Here is a 16,766-nt window from a genome sequence, read left to right on the forward strand (position 1 = left end):
AACTCCTCCTTTCTTAGATTTAACAAAACCACCTGCTAACATACCAAATTCAGTCCATGTGCAATTGAATTATGTTTACTTGGAAATACAAGTAGAAAATAAAGCAGGAATGGGGTTGTCTCTGTGCTGTTTCTTACCCACCAAAGTTAAATTGGCAACAGAGAGTTTATCCCTTTATTTAAGACTCTTACTCTGAAGTGGCAGAATAAGAACGTCTGCATTAAGAGTTTGTCACTTATTCCCAGACATTCAAACAAGCAGTTTTTTGATCATAACATTTTGATGTCATAAATGTTAACAAGCTGAAAAGCTCAGGATGTTCGATAAAAAGGTTAATTTAGCCTAATCTTGACTCATTATGAAGTCGGTCTCTCAAAATCTTGGTGAGTGGTTTAAAAATGTGGCTGAAAGGTCAGATTCCTGAGTGTTTTCTGTCTCTGCAACGTGCCGAAATGTGCAAAAGTTAAGGACAAAAGACAACTTTGTGACTTTGTGGGGCACTGCAGTGAGATTTTGGACGTTTTTAGCTACTTACAGGGTTGCAAAATAATGGAAATTTTCTAATCCCAGTTGAATTTATGGAAGTGTTTGTAAATAAATTGGAAATTTTAAATAGCCTTGGACTTTTCATCATGGGGGGAAATGTGTCTTAGCACAATCTGGACTGAAGCAACCAGATTTCATGCAAGTATACATGAATATACTTAATCACATTTGCTTGCCATATTGTTTTTCTCTGGGTGATTGAGGCCCTGCCATGCACTTCTTTATGACACATGCAGTTAGAATAGATCCTTTATTTCTTTTCTTTATTTATGACAAGGATGGATGTCATTTCACCTCATCTATAAATGTAAGGGGTTAAAGTTGAGTAATATTTTATTATTGCAAAGAATTGCTGGTTATGACTCAGAAAAATGGTTTTCCATTGCGTCAGTAGCGGTTTAATTGCAGTAGCTCCCTTCAGTCCCATTTGTTCCCCTGCGAGGTGTTCCAGTTAATGAGCACAGTGATTGAGTGCTGATGACATGGACACCTTAAGATTACTGTACGACTCATTGCTCCTTTAAATTTTCGACAAGAGGAAATTTGATTTGATTAATATACTTCACTCTGATTTACTTCCTTTTTCAGTTGAGCATTGTGCAACACAGCAAGTACTTTTTTTAAAGAGGCATAACTGTAAGGAGTTTCAGTTTTTCCATAAACCTGTAAGACCTGTATTTTCTTGTTTGTTTGTTTGTTATATTTTAATTATCTATAGTATCTTTAACCTTTTTCCATGTCAGGTATATTTAAGACATTCCAGTCTTTCCATTACTGTTTTTTTTTTCCTCTTGTTTTTGTTTTTCCCCAGAAGAACATGAAGTGAGTCATCTGACATGGAAAAAATTTGTGAAGGCATTACATTTCCATGACATTATGATCTGTTATTTCAAAAGCTTAGAAAGAGTTTGGGGGAAATAATAAAATATTTATTTTTTCAATTGAGCTGAATTAAAATCACAGTATAACATCATTGTACGGCATATTGTGAGTCCATGGATATAAATTTTACTTCAAGGAATAAAATGTGCATTAGTTTTACATTGAGTTTTACTTAATGTAAAACTAATTATAAACTAAGTTATAATTGTAGTTGTAAAATTATAAAAGTATATTAAATCTCCAATGCAACAGAAATTATGTTTTTATTTGCAAAATATTTCAATGTACTAAACGGTTAAAAGTATAACGGAGGGGTTTGATCTAGAGATTTTTTATTTTATTTAAATATAAAGAAAGCAGGTTTAATACTTGTCCTGTTCACTTAATTTCAATCTTAAAGTCTGCCTTCTTTTTCATTTATCTTTGTCATGAATAGGTGACGCCCTTAATTTATGCAGTTTTATCATGCTCCACATGATGGCGAGCGCCAGCGTGATAAGCGTAAAATGCCCTGATTTACTACTTCAGCATCAGTTCCAGCCTGAGGACAGGTTTCTGTACAATAAAACCGGAAATTAGATGTTGTTACTTTCAAAATAAAGGTTGACTTCAGCTTATTTTGACAGGAGAAAACGTGTGCGGACTTTATAAGGTCAATATCGGATTTTTAAAAAAAAAAAAACATTTCTGGTTATTTATTTAACATAGTGTTGTGGGTGGCTCACAAAGATAGAAGAAAACCTTGGAGTTTCTTTAATGATAACATATATAGTTTGAGTCTGACTAAAGGCCTAAACAGAGCTCTTACAACTACTATTAATCAATATCTGATAGTAGTAGGGTTTTATAGTTCATATTTCAAATATATGCATTATTCTATGACATAATCATTTTTCTGGCCTCTCCAATTTAGGTTTAGGTAATTGTATCTTGTAGAATGTGAATTGATGTTATTTACACTTCATTTTTGTGTATAGAGAGTGGTGGCCAAGTGTACTTTCTGTTATATGTTTATGTGAAAGGGGAGTTATGTTTTTTTTCCCCCTTAGTTCACCTAGGGTTTTACTTTGAGAATGGTGCTGCTCGTCTTATACTGGTATTCCATAATGGCAATCACATCTAAACAAGAAGTGGGTGGTATGTTCAAAGAGTAGGAAGAAAAGGTTGCTATATTATGAAAAAAAAAGGATTATTAACCAATAATTTAATTATAAACTGTTATGCTATTTCTATGTTGTTTTCTAAAAAATAAAAACAACCTGCTTATGCAACCTGTTTATTAATAAATGATAAGAATGAATGTTTCTTAAGTGTAATTAGAATTATTAGTTAACTATTAGTTTATTATTAATTATTACTACTTTATTTTGAAAAGCCCGGCCGGATGTCGTGTTTATGATTGCGTCACACTTGACGCCGGTGCCGAGTGGCCCATTGAGCCCAATCTTTAAATAGGAATAATACCCCTGCGTACAGTTGCGGCAGCCTGCTGGCCCGGATATCTTAGTGTTTTCTCTCTCTCTGAACCTCAGCAATAAATTCCAGGATGCCTTCAAATAAAAACATGCAAGGTAAAGAAGAAAAGCGACTCGGAATAATTTTATATATATATTGTTGTCTACCATTAGCTAAAGCTTTGAGTCTTTACAATAAAGCGTCGCAGGCCGACTGGCTCCAATTCAAGACTAGCTAGAGGCGGCATTATTGCATTTATCGTTGGAATAACCTTAACCTTCTGTTTGTTTTTAGGTGGGAAAGCTTTTGGTCTGTTGAAGGAGCAGCAGAGACAGAAACTGGAGGAAATAAATAAGGTAGGAGTGTAGTCTTTCTGCGAGCCTCTCTAACAGCATCTGAGTTAATGAGGTCGTGTACACTTGACTTGGCATTGGCCTTGCTTTTGAACGTGCAGCAGCCCCGGCGGCTTGCTGAGGATTCCCGGCAGAGGAGCCTCTTCTCCGCCCCTATGATAGATGAATTCCTGAAACATAGTTCATATTTGAGTGTAGCTGGCCGCTGCACTAACAGTAATAAATTTTTTATTGATTTATTGCCACCTTGTAGTGTCTTGGCACTTGTTGAATGACCGCATACCTTCGCACATGAATGCCTTTGGGAACTGTTTCCCTCTGACCCGATCGCATCGATCTGTTGTAGCTGCTCTGCCTTCTCCCTCCTTCCCATTATGGTGGAACAGGTGTCCGAATGGGCTCTTTGTTTCCCGCCGAGGCCTGTTCTCGTCAGATATCTGCAGTGGCCCCTCAGATTAACCAGATTTTCCCATAATCTGTGCGTCCCTCCTTTATACACCCTTGCCTGCCGCCTGTTATCAGCTCACCGCTGCAGCAGCCGCGTGGAAAACAGTCGCCGCAGCTTGTTACACTTTACTGCATGGCACTCCTTGTTCCCGTTATCTAAAGATAACGCGCTCTTTGTTTGGTAATTAGAGAAATGGGAGGTGAGATGACCCCAGCGTGCCCAATGGTTCTTCGGGATCTGATAATACCGCAAAACCGTGTGCGAATCATTGACTTTTGCTCTGTATCTGTTTCATTTTACGGTGCAGAAGGACAAATGTATTAGGATCTTTACAGTGCCATCTAAAAGTATTCATACTCTTTGTTTCAACCAGAAAAAAAAAAATCTATGTTTTATGTTGTAGACCAACACAAAGAAGAAAAGGATGCGTGCTTTTTTTTTTTATTTATGTACAAGCTATGTCCTCAAATCCTCTAAATGATAGCTTTTGCTATATTTACAGCTGCAACACTTTGTTGGGTATCCCTCTAGATTTGCGCACCTAACTCTGAAATGTTTTCTGTTCTTCCTTGGAAAACTGCCTCAATCTCCTGCAGATTTCATAAAGAGTGTCTGTCAACATCAATACAGATTATCAACTTGATTTTGGTCGGTCTAGGTTTTATCCAGACACAATAACATGCTCTGATCTCAACCACCCCTTGGCAGGTTTTGCTGTATGTTCTGCTGGAAGGCAGGCCTCCAACCTAATCTGAAATCTGCCGTCGCCAAACTGGTTTCCTTCCAGTGTCGCCTTGTTTTTAGCTCCATCTACCTTCCTGTCAACTCTGACCAGCTTGTCCATCATATCTGAAGAAAAGCTTCCCCACAGTATGATGCTGTTGATCATGTTTCAGAACGGTGATGGTGTGTTTAAGATTACGTGCACTTGGTTTTCTGTTATTAGGCACCTTGTCCAAAAAGAGTGAAAAATTCTGATGCATTTGTGACCCATTTGACCAGAGTTCGTTCTTCCACCTGACTTTCTTGTCCCCTACTTGGCCTGTGCAAAACTGCAAAAAATATTGTTCTTTCATGACTGGCACTTCCAATAAAACCCCCATTTGTGAATGCATAACTTAGTCATTTTGACATATTCTCCCACCTGAGCTACATATCTCTGCTGCTCCTCCAATTACCATTGTACTCTTGACTGCTTCTCTAGATAATTAACTTTTTTTATTGTTGTTTTATAACCTCGCCTTGTTATAAACGTCTCCCTGAACTGTCCGGGTTGTGTAACAGTCTTCATGATCCACATGTTTATGAGCTGCTGTATTTATACTGAAATTAAAGTACACACAGGCTCAAATTGTTGCACACTATGTACACTCCAGAATAACATTCTCAACTTAGAAGAGAGACTGTTTGACAGCAAAACACACCCTTTTAAGAAACTTGTAGAGTATGAGGTTAAAATATTCATTGAATTAGAATATGCACCCTGACAAGTCTTGTTTGTTAGATTAAAAATACCTTTTAAAATAACCTTTAAGTAAATATTAATCACACTTTTTATTAAGCCCGCATTTTCATTTTGAAGATTTTTTTTTTCCTGATGGATTATTCTGATTTTAATTTTGTTTTCATCAGCTGTTAGCAAAAAAAAAAATCACTGTGATTGAGAAATAAAGGTGTAAAAATATCACCCAGTCTAATTAATCTATATAATGTGTTTGACTTGTCGATAGTTACTAAAATAAATTCACTTAATAATCAGTAATATTCTAATGTGTTGAATGGGTTTGTGTGCATTTAGAAAAACGCAGATTGGAGGGATTCTGATAAAAGTTGCTTCTGATGCTAAAAAAAAAAAACCTGTGAAACGGACAGCACGCATTCTGTCCTCCAGGATGCTGCAAAAGCTGCAGGAAAACTCTAGAAGTGCAGAATTTGTAGAAAACCTTGACGAGGGGAAATCTAGAGAGAGCTCTCAATAAGGATCTTGAGAAAGAAGAAGTACAATATTTTTTGTTTTGACTCATGTGAGGCATTGTTGGCCGCAAAAGAGATTTCACGATATGATGTACAGGCACTGCACTTGTCGAGATGCGTTTTCATGCTCCTGTCTGCGAGAGGACTTTCCTGTGGGAGGGCTGCAGTCAGCTGAGTCAGTCTGCACTGATAACCATCCAGTTGCGATGGTTATCCTCTTTGATTGCAAGCTTCAAAGTCGCACGGAGGTCAATGCAGAAAAACAGACTCGCTCTGTCTTCCCTGCTCTGTGTTCGCGGTGGTGGATGACTCCCACACAGCATATTGCACCATTATCATTTTATTAGAATGGCTCCCTTCAGGCACTCCTACTCCCTCATGAGGTGCCCCAGTAATGAAGTGGTGACAAGCCAGGAAAAAGAGCACCGTGAGATAAGATACAATTAGATCAATGCAATTTGTGAGAACCTGGTAACTTAAAGAAAGCTGTCATAACGGTATTGACGTGTTTCAGTTTCATCGTAACATGCAAAAACTTTTTATGTGTGTCGCCCATCCCCAATTTTCCTCGAGTTTTATCACCTCTTCATCTTTCTCAGGAATACCTGGAAGACCAGAAATACAGGGATGAAGAAGGCCTGGCAGAGAAACTGGAAAGTTTAAAAAGTGAGTAAATCCACTCCTCACGTCAGCTGTCCCAGTATCTACCAGCCTGATTGTCCCTTTGAGGAAGTGTGCTTTTCTTCTTGCTGCTGTCGTGCCTTCAGCAGTTGTTTAGTCGCTGCGCGGTCTGCGTCGGCCCCTTTGGTCATGAGCATTTTTGCTTCTCTCTGTGGGAAAGACGGACTGCTGTGATTTCCAAAAAGATTTGCCGGGCGAAGTTCTCAGTGGGCTGAGAGGAATGTGCCGGGGCGTTCCTCCGCTTGTTGTTTCAATATTCAGAACCTTGCTGAGCAAACTCTGAGCTCCTGGGAACAGAGAAAACATTGCTGCTAGCTAATTACAGAAACAAAGTTGCATGATTCGCAAGCACCATCCCACTCCTCCACTACACATTTATGCATCTGGTGCTCCCCCCCCCCATCTTTGCTCAATGCAAGTTCTGGTTGTAATTTTCATGAGAGAGTGACATCTGGCTATTTAACTTAATAAGTTCTGGAAATGAGGAAACATGCCGCAGTGTCCTACTTAGAGTGCAGGCCTGCTGGAGGAAATGGAGCAGTGACATATAAACAGCACCCAGGTCCTGGGAGGTTGCTCTTTTTGTTTTTTTCCCCTTCCTCCTCTTTTCCATACTGTCCCAGTGACCCAAAGGTCAACACCCTGACAGCTATTGGCAACCAGTAAATTTCCATCAGTTCACATCTTTGCCACTTTGAAGCTTACACATTAAATCTGCACTGAGTTTCTCCTGATCATTTGCATGCATAATTGTTCACTTTTATTTATTTATTTATTTTTTTTGTTGTAAAATATTTTACCAGGTTTTTGACACGACAAACTTCTTTTTAATGCCAAAAGTGTCCTTTTGGTATTAAATTATAATGTTTGTGTACGTATATTCTAATCAGGAGGGTTGTAACGGTAACTGTATTCACACTAAGCTCATTTGTCAGTACATGCAGTAACATGACACTGCACAGATGTTTTTATGGGGTTTTGTTTAGTCCTGTGAGAACTCGTAGATGCGGGCCTCTCCACACCACAGCAATGCAAAAATTACTAACATTAATGATGTACAGAAGCTTGAATACCCACCTGCTTATTTTTAAGTCTGGTACCTATCTCCAGCAGTCACTGGGCTTTACATGGGTCACCAGGGCAGCACAAATAAATATTGTGCACGCACACTCGGATGGCAATTTACAGAAGTTGGTTAACCTAACAAGGTTTTTTTGGACCATGGAGGTGATCCTGGAGTACCTGCAAGAAACCCATGCTTACATGTTATATGGGGAAAACATCCTAACTTTATTTTAAAAAAAGATTCAAACCCACATTCCTATTGCTGCAAGGCAAACAGTGTCCTTTATTTTATATCCCGAATTTCTACACATGGGTAAATGTCTCATTGCCTTTAAAATTTCACTCTCAATGAGACCTGGCAAGAACGAGGTGCTGGTGTTTTCTAGTTACTGTGTGTTTTCAATTTGGTTGAGGTTATTAGGTTAAATTAACTTGATCCCAAGTTAACTAGAATAGGAAGATCCATTCATTATCTATACCTAGTTATCTGGTAAAAGTCTTAAAGGGTGAACTGGTGCCTATTTCCGGTGGCCATTGGGTGAAAGACACACGCTTGACTAGTCATCAGCAAACCACAAATCAAATACATTTTTCAGCTTATTATTTTTATAGGAAGAAAAATAAGTCCCAGGTTTGAACTTGTACCATGTACTTGTACCGTGATCCCATAACCTATGTACATCCCAAATGTGGACTTAAGGTTTTAAACCTCTACTAATGAACTTTCCTAATCTGTTCACCCAAGATTTATGTGTAGATTTTTGAGAAAACTTCTGCTTACTCTATAATCACAGTTCATAAGAAATATACTACATTCAGTGGACATATAATTGTCTGTTTACCAGTCTCAAATATCCCAAAAAATAAAGATAGTGATTGGAATTCAAACTATGTTTTAGATGAAAAGATGCCATTATTGCAGCTCCATCTGGTTCCTCGGCCATTGTCCGCCAGTCTTATGAAGGCATGGGAAACATTCTTTGTCAGCAGGCCAAAATGGCACAAATGGTCTCCTGTGTTGTCGTCCGCTTCAGCTATTTTATCAGCAAGCCTCTATAAAATGGAAAGCTTCTTCAGATAACAGTTGGTTATAAACGTGGCCAGGAGTAAACTCACTAATCAAAGTACACCTCAGTGACACAAACCGTTCAAATGAGCGAAAAGTAAAGTCATTGCATCACATTAGTCATTTTGTTCCAATAGTTGCTTTAGGAACCCAGAAAGGAGCAACAACTGAAGGCTTGAGTTGTGTTGAGTTGAGCCCCTTTCTGAGGCTGCAGATGATCAACAGGCTGCACTACAACAAGTGGTCCTCTCAAAACGTCATGTGTGTGTGCGTGGAGGCCCCCTCCTGAGGGTTTATGAACAGGGTTGGCATTGTCCTGTCCCTCTTCCCCAACGATTCACACAGTTAACACAGCACCCCCAACGCTCTCTCTCTTCCAACACACACACAGAGCGCCTATTGTGGGACAGAAATAGCAAGAGTAATCTGACCAAAGGGGTCTTCTAGGGAAGTGGAAAGAGGGAAGAAACACAGAACTGCCTCCTTCCTGGAGTGTTAAATGTGATGTTTTGAGGCGATGCAAACGTAGTTAAAAATATACTATTTAACTCCAAATACCTTTAACTAAAGAAACTATGACCAACAACTTCTAAGTTTCTAAGTAGAGCTGCACAATATACTGAAACGTCATCACAATATCAGTGTGTGCGACATCAGAATCGCAAATGACTCTTTGAATACAACATTTAGTGCTGTACGTTCAAATTCTTAAACAATAATATATCTGGTCTGTTGAATGGACTTTCACTCCATTTCTACGGTGGATCAATATTTTCATCGGCTGAGACGCTAAAGCTCACAAACAGTGGTGGTGTGATGAAAGAAAACTATGTTGGTTAATCATAATAGATATCGTCACAGCAGTAAAGATGTTTCCCCGTTGGACAATTTTTACATTAATTTAATTTGCAAACATCGATTCTTTCAAAGCTAATGGAATTTAGCATTAGTTTTTTAAAAAGTTGTATTATCTTCTAGCTCTGTTGCAGGGCTGCATGACGATGCTGGATTAAATACCAATCAGGGTGTTTCTGCAGGGAGCTTCCATGTTCTCCCGGAGCTTGCATGTGTTCCCCCACGTTACTCCAGCATTCTTCCAAACTCCAAAAATACAAACGTTAGGATAATTGGTATCGAATTTTTGCCCACACATATTCCCCATCCCGATTGCTTTTGAAGTTTAAGCACTTTTTAAACTATTTTTTTAGTACTTAAGCTCCCCAAACTCCTGTTGTTGTCATCTGCTCACGGCTCTCACTTCGAGATGTTCACCGTCAGCAGAGTCTTAAGAGTGTGGCCCGTGGACAGTGTGTGTCAAGAATTTTGCTGAGAAGTCAAATGCCAGCTGAGTTATTGTTGTTTGTACTACAGGATGTGGAATGTGAGGTGAGATTGAACTCCCACTGTAAGTAAAAATCCCTCCATGTGTGTTTGTTTTGCAGATAAATATGCTGAGTTTGACCTGAATGATGAAGGAGAGATTGGTGAGTAATAACCAGCTGTAAAACACCTGCCGCCATCGCATAACAATTGTCAGCTTGGCTGACCAAAGTGCAGTGTTGACAGAAAGGAACAGTAATTAATACTACATGTTTGTGTGTGCACTGTTTGGCCTCAGACAGGCTCATGTGTCACGGTTGTGTCTTCGATGTAAAGTGAGACTCCTTCACTCGGCCCATAGCAGATGTGAGGTGAACAGGTGTTGAGAGCTTCCAGCTTGTCTGCAGACACTGACATCGTAGTTCTAACTTGAGTTTTGTTTTTCCTGTTCACGTCTACTGCTGTGGTAAACCCAGATTTCGGAGAGGTGACTGTCGTTTGCAGCTGCTGATCTGGGATGGCATGTCTCAGCAGCCAGCTGCTTCTTCTAGAAAGACTTGAAGAATTGTGTTGCTTTCCATGTAGTTTTACACCATTGGCTTTTTTTATTTTTTAAACATCTCAACTCATTTTTCATCGGAAAGTTTATTCTAAATACTTTTTCATTCTTGGTGTAGGATTAGACTAATTAATTACACTCATTAGTCCTACTTAATGTCAATGGTGAAGCTTTACTCAACTTTTTAATTGTTCCTAATGTATGAATCTGTTACAGTCCTGATACTTTTTAGAGCATTATTTTGCCAATATCAATGTGGTACTCGAAAATAGTCCAAGCACAACAATATTATAATTTATCGCAATAATTATTGGGACAATTTATTGTCCAGCACTACCCTAAAAAAAACAAACAAAAACAAAAAAAAGCACAATTTCTTTTTCCTTCAATTGTATAAAACACTGGTTTTATCAGTTTGAGCCAGTTTGTTTGACATTTCATTAACATAACATCCACTGATGGCAAAAGACCTTCAGCAAATGTAATTATTTCCTTCACCACCTTCTCAGATTTGATGGGGCTGAAGCGGATGATGGAGAAGCTGGGAGTGCCCAAGACCCACTTGGAGCTGAAGAAGATGATTGTCGAAGTGACCGGCGGCAGCAGCAACACCATCAACTACAGGGACTTTGTCAAGATGATGCTGGGCAAGCGATCCGCTGTGCTTAAACTGTGAGTGATCGTGTGAATTAGTTGTGAAAAGAACTACTTGTGCTTCTCTGCAAGCTGTGATTAACCTACTGATGAACAGTGTGCGCTGTGTTTGAGGACAAGGTCAGTGTTGACATTTACCTGCTTCATCCATCTGCAGGGGGCCGGGGGGATCAGTCATGATGAGCAGTGATGTCACTACCTACTTGCTATCAGTCACCATAGCAACAAAACCCATTTGGAAAGCCTATCCACAGTCAACACCCTTAGTTTTAGCTGCGATTAGAGGCTTATGTAACTGAGTCTAGGCTGATTAACTGCTGAAAGTCGCGTAAAAGCTGAGGGAAAAAAAAAAAAAATCTGAAACTCATTGGATCCTTTTTTGCTGTGTTTTTAAATGGGTTGATATAGCTGGTTTAAGCCTTTTAAAGCTGTGCGCTGGGTCAGCCATGCCAAACCAGAGCCAGAATGGCTGCTGCATGTCAGTAAGCTGACTGGACCCCAGAACCCAGACTAATCTCATAATCCCAAAAACATCTATCAGAATGCAAAACTTTTCCTACTTTGCCTTCAACTGTTTGGTTTTTCTTTCTTTCTTTTTTTTATTTGGGAGTGTATCCCATAATCCCGCCGAATCCCACAGCATGCTATTTATAAAAGTCTCATTTCTTCCTGCTTCTATTTTCCTCTCCTGTGTATCCTAGCAAGATAAGCTCTGCTTTCCAGAAATCCAGTTTATTTGTGCTGTTTGTAAGAGGGAAAAATGGTAAACTAGTAAATACATTTTGCCTTAAAAATAGCAGCCTGACCTAAATTAATACCAGGTCAAACCTGAGCTTTAACAGGGTCTATTTGCCAGAAAAATGCTGTACCACTTTTTGTGTGCACTCATTTTTAATGCGTGCTCTTTAAACAGCCTGCAGTCCACTGGAGTTGCTGATAAGAGCGATTGTTTACAAAGCCTTTCTTTTGTCATGTTGTTTTAATCTTTTAAGGGAGGAAGTTTGAGGGCGAAGCTGAGGGTACAAATTTATAGCAGAATGTTTTTGGGGGTTTTCTTCAAAGCATTTGCGAGAACAGCAGATGATTTAGTTCCCGTTAGAGGAAAACAATTGTGGGCAGACTCAACAATAGTGCTTAGTTAACATTAGGGCAAAGGACAATGAGTTACTACAGTTTGATAACAGCAGGTGATTATGTTGGATTTGTTTTTTTTGATTTTTTTTTTAAGCTTTGGATTGTTTGTACGCTATTAACACATCTGTGCATCTGTTTTAGCATCCTGCTGTCCTGGAGAGCAGAGATGCTGTCAGTAAGTGTTGACAGGAGAAAGAAAGCAGACAAGTGAAAGTAGTGTCGCTTTGCTCGTTTGGATCAGTGATCCTTCTGGGATTAGTGGGGCTTTGCCGAGTTTTCCAGAAGAGGAAATTAAAGGCAAGCATTCACTCTAAATAGCTCATGTCAGGTCCTTTTCTCTGTTGTGTTGTGCTATCCTCTTTGTTGTTCTAGGTTTCCCTTTATTACTTTCACTTGTCACCACGTGAGCCGTAACTGTAGATTTCCATAAATCCATTTTAAAATTGCATTTATTTACATTGACTGATTTTTGTATTTGAAAAGTTTTTTATTTATTAATTTATTTTATTTTTTTGCAGCAAGAAAATTAGAACTTTTGATTTGTTGTATTTTATTTGTTGAGCAGTGGCCATGCCTCATTTTTGGTTCCAAGTTGTTTGACTTTTAAGAAATTTTTGGGAAAATGTAATCTTCAATTATGTAGCACGTGATGTAAACGGACAAAATATGCTTATTTCAGCAAATTTTCTTATTTATTTATTTTTTATCATCGTCAATGTTAAGATACAGTCTGGGAAAAAAATGGAAATATATTTGTTTTCCAGACTTGGCAAAGTACAAAAATGTCTGCAAATAGAGGACTTGAAAACCTTTGACACAAGTCTCATAATCTCCAATGCATCTCAGAGATACAATGAAAAACTTTTTGTATTTTCTACTTTCTGTTTCATCCATTTTTTTTTTATCTTTCTTTGTCCCCATCAGAGTTTTGCTTTTTGAAGATAAAGCCAACAGCAGCCCCTGCAAGCCAGACGGACCCCCTCCTAAACGGGACATCACTAGCCTGCCTTGAACTTTGATGTCAGTCTCCAGACTGCAGAGCAGAGGGACTTTTTTGTGGCTGTGTGGAACATCATGGAATAATTGTATTATTGTGAAACCAGGGATCAAGGATGATGTTTTGTGAACAAGTGGTGTGTGCAAGGTTTCTGTCATTTGGAAGACCGAGCCTAAAACTCACTAAAAGATGTTTGACTGTGAATATTCATGTTTTGTTTTCCCTTTAAATCAAATGTAGCAGTGACAGTTGTGTATGTAATCCAACTGATAAGTTAATTTTTTTTTTACTAAACGTTTTGTGGTTGTATTTTTAAGGGAACACTCATAATTCTATAAAAGTTGCATCTCCATCTTTATTGTTAATATTTTTCTTTCTTTTTTTTTTTTTTTGCTTAATTTGAGAAAATCATATTTAACAATGAAAGATTGGGTCACTTCTGGAAGCAGTTTTTACAATGCGTTTTCTCCACCGTCCTCAGCGGCGCTGCATGGAGGTTCGCTCCATGCAGCGCCAGACAACAAGCGGCCCTGATCATCAGACCCAAGGTGCTACGACGGTCCTTTTGAAAATTCCCTCGCAGTTGTTGGTGAGATGAGCAGAAAGAGATTAATCTTAACTGGAAGAGTTTTGGTTTCGGCGTGTGGCTTGAAGACCAGCCAGTTTTATCCAGTTTCAGATCATGAGGTTTAAGCCGCTGCTCTTTTTGGACGCCGTTTCACACAAAGCAGAACAAATGCACACACAAAAAAAAAATAAAAATAAAAAAATTGCTACATAAAGTACAATCACGTTCTTTCCAAGTGCCTCAACCTACAGATACTGTAAGGCTTTAGCCATTCCAGAAAGGAGGAAGAGCACACATGCTTTCATGTAGAAACACTTTTAGCTTTGTAATTCCAGGAAATTTTGAATTTATGTTTATTAGGTATCATAGTATTAATGATAAGTGATTGCTTTGTATTCACGAGCAAATTATATTTACAGTGTTAATTTTTGTCCTTTGCTTATTAACCCTTGTTTTCTATTTCACTGTAAGTGTGTGGTTTGTCTGTCTCCCTTCTATTTTATCAACCTTTCAATTTGTTACTTTTTGTAAAACATTTTCTGTAATTTGTGCCTCTGTATCTATCCGCCCATTATCTTATCAATATCCCGCAAAACTATTGTGAATTTGGTACCTTCACTCATAACAGGGTTTACACACGATTTGTTTTTAGTCTTTTAGGAGTGTCACATTATTTTAATGTTAAGATGTGCATTGTTTGCAGACACCAAAGGAATTAAAGTTTCTTCATACACTGGCTTGTTAAGTTCTTGCATTGCTTATTTTTTTTTTCAACTTGGGGATGTGTGGAGCAGGATGTGAGTAGTTTTTAGCCATTTTAGCTAGCTGGAGTTAACTCCTATTTTCAAACTCATTTATGTTGTGGGTTTTTTTGTCATTTTTCTCCACACAAACAAGATTGGTGGTGCTGCTAACATCTCCTACTCTCGTTTATCTCAGTGTTCTTGAAGTTTTTCTGATTGTAGATGGGTTCATGCAGATTTTCCACTACTTGTCAGTTGATTTTGCCTTATTCTGCTACCTGCAATTTGTCACACGGGTCAGGATGTTGTAGTTAAAGTGGAAAAGCCAGTGGGACTCGCTAAGTGCGGACCCCAGTGGCTAGGCTCCTCACAGTTAGCAACACAAGCCGATAACATGTTTTGCAGCGTAACCATGTGGACCACATGTTGATTCTTGCAACATTCACAATGGTAACAGCCATTTTGAATCTCATCTTGTGGTTGGATAGGACTTTCCAAGTCCGAATTTTGACTTCTAAAATGCATTTTATTTGTTTTCAATTGACAATAGATGCTGCTGTGTGAAGAAGGAAGGTAATATTAATGACTGTCGCTTTATTCAAAGGGCGCTTTCTTTGGCAATTTACAATAAAATGAACAACTTTCACATGCTGAAGGGTTGCAGATACAATATGGATGTTGCTAAAATTGCCCAGTGGGTTTTGGTGGTTTCATTGCTTCTAACGAACTTTGTATCTATTTTGTACTCCAGATTCTGACTTCTTCTGAAACTGACCACAACCCCACTTTTTTAGCAAATGCAACACAAACAGTTGTGCAGTACCTCTTTAATTTTCACATTTGTAAACTTTGATAGCTACCTTTATTTATTTTGTGAGACTTTATGCATTTTTGGCAGTTTTGTAACAGCAAGTGTAAAACTAAAGTGATTTCAGCAAAATGTCAAACTGCGTATTGCATATTTTTATTTTACCATACAACAAAATGTCCCTCTAGCCTGATTCACTGGTGTGCTTTAAATTTATTTTTTCTTTTACGCAATTTTCCTTCAATGTGTGTGAGTGATTAAGCAATAAATGTCTTTGTGTGAACATCACCAGCTGCAAATAGTCCCTTAAATTGGTTTCAGTCTTTTTTATATTCTGGATGGTATGTAAGGGCCGTTTACGCTGCCTCTCATTTGGGAGAACAGTTGCTGGGGTGTGGAACAGCATGGAGGATAATAAGCAGGACTCTAACAAGCCTGCTAACAGGCGGGCCTACCAGGATTATATTAAGCACCTCTGTAATTAAAATGATAACCACTGTTGCATGTAATAAACTGTCAGAGGCTTATAGAGCCACTGTGGATGAGAAAATACCAAGACACTGTGAGAAAGGGTTGGGGGAAAAAAAGCAGTCCTGTAAATAGCAATTGCCTTAAGGTGAATGTTGGACTCAAATTTATCCAATAAGTTTTATGGAATTAGTATTTTAAATGTTTTGAACGTTATTAGTTCATTTCTATTGTTAAGCTCTTCTTTTTTTTCATAATCTTAGTATTTTGCTCTTTGTTTTCGACTTTTTAAACAAGATTTATTGAGTTTTTTGATCATCAGCTGATTAATCATCAGCGATTTCCAAAATATCACCATCTATGCATAATATCAGCCCTTTTTAACAATTAAAACCAGATTGATATCTTTAAATTATTTATGTGTACAAACATTATGCTCAAGGAAGGTCTGTGACACCTTTGCCTGTTTTTAAAAGCCATGCATGGACACTGCCATCTGCTGGACTCTCCAAGCAAAAGCATCGATTTTGTGTGGATGATGCGTGATAACAGAAAAAGTGCTTTGCAAAAGCATTCAAACTTTCAGCTTTATCATCTCTATCAATGCATTGTTATCGGAATTTTGCATCACTGACCAACACAAACTTTTGCTGGACTGTTACTATTAACTCAAAATTATTCATACCCCTAGCAGACGGACACTGAAAATGACTCATAAAGGAGGCGGATAACTGTCCAAAGATATTGAAGCAGTTGTGTTTTTAATTAACTTGTTTCTTTTTATTTTTTAAAATGGCGTATTGAAAGTTGCATTTATCCTTCTGCATAACAAATGCAAAAAAGTGTCCTGGCATTAAATCATTTTATGTTTACTACCTACCTTTGTTCATGTTTCTATTGATATTTTGACCGCTCATCGTCTTTGAATTTGGCAGACGCTAATCTTTATCTTGAGACTCTCGAAGGGCCAGTCCAGAAAATGTTGTAAATCAACAGATAACTTTACAACTGAATCTGTCAGTATTTCTTTTTATAAACAATATCT

The 16,766-nt window shown here is 38.2% G+C and overlaps 1 protein-coding gene across 1 annotated transcript; it reads left to right on the forward strand.

Moving 5' to 3' along the window:
- Positions 1-2,853: 2,853 nt before the first annotated feature.
- Positions 2,854-14,439, forward strand: aif1l (allograft inflammatory factor 1-like). The gene is made up of 6 exons (XM_007548925.2): positions 2,854-2,999; positions 3,178-3,239; positions 6,258-6,324; positions 9,913-9,954; positions 10,859-11,021; positions 13,062-14,439. The coding sequence occupies exons 1-6, from the start codon at positions 2,975-2,977 to the stop codon at positions 13,147-13,149; spliced, it is 447 nt and encodes a 148-aa protein (XP_007548987.1). The 5' UTR covers positions 2,854-2,974; the 3' UTR covers positions 13,150-14,439.
- The last annotated feature ends 2,327 nt before the right edge of the window (positions 14,440-16,766 follow it).

Source organism: Poecilia formosa, unplaced genomic scaffold (genome assembly GCF_000485575.1).
Source record: "Poecilia formosa unplaced genomic scaffold, Poecilia_formosa-5.1.2 Scaffold28, whole genome shotgun sequence".
Taxonomy (NCBI): Eukaryota; Metazoa; Chordata; class Actinopteri; order Cyprinodontiformes; family Poeciliidae; genus Poecilia; species Poecilia formosa.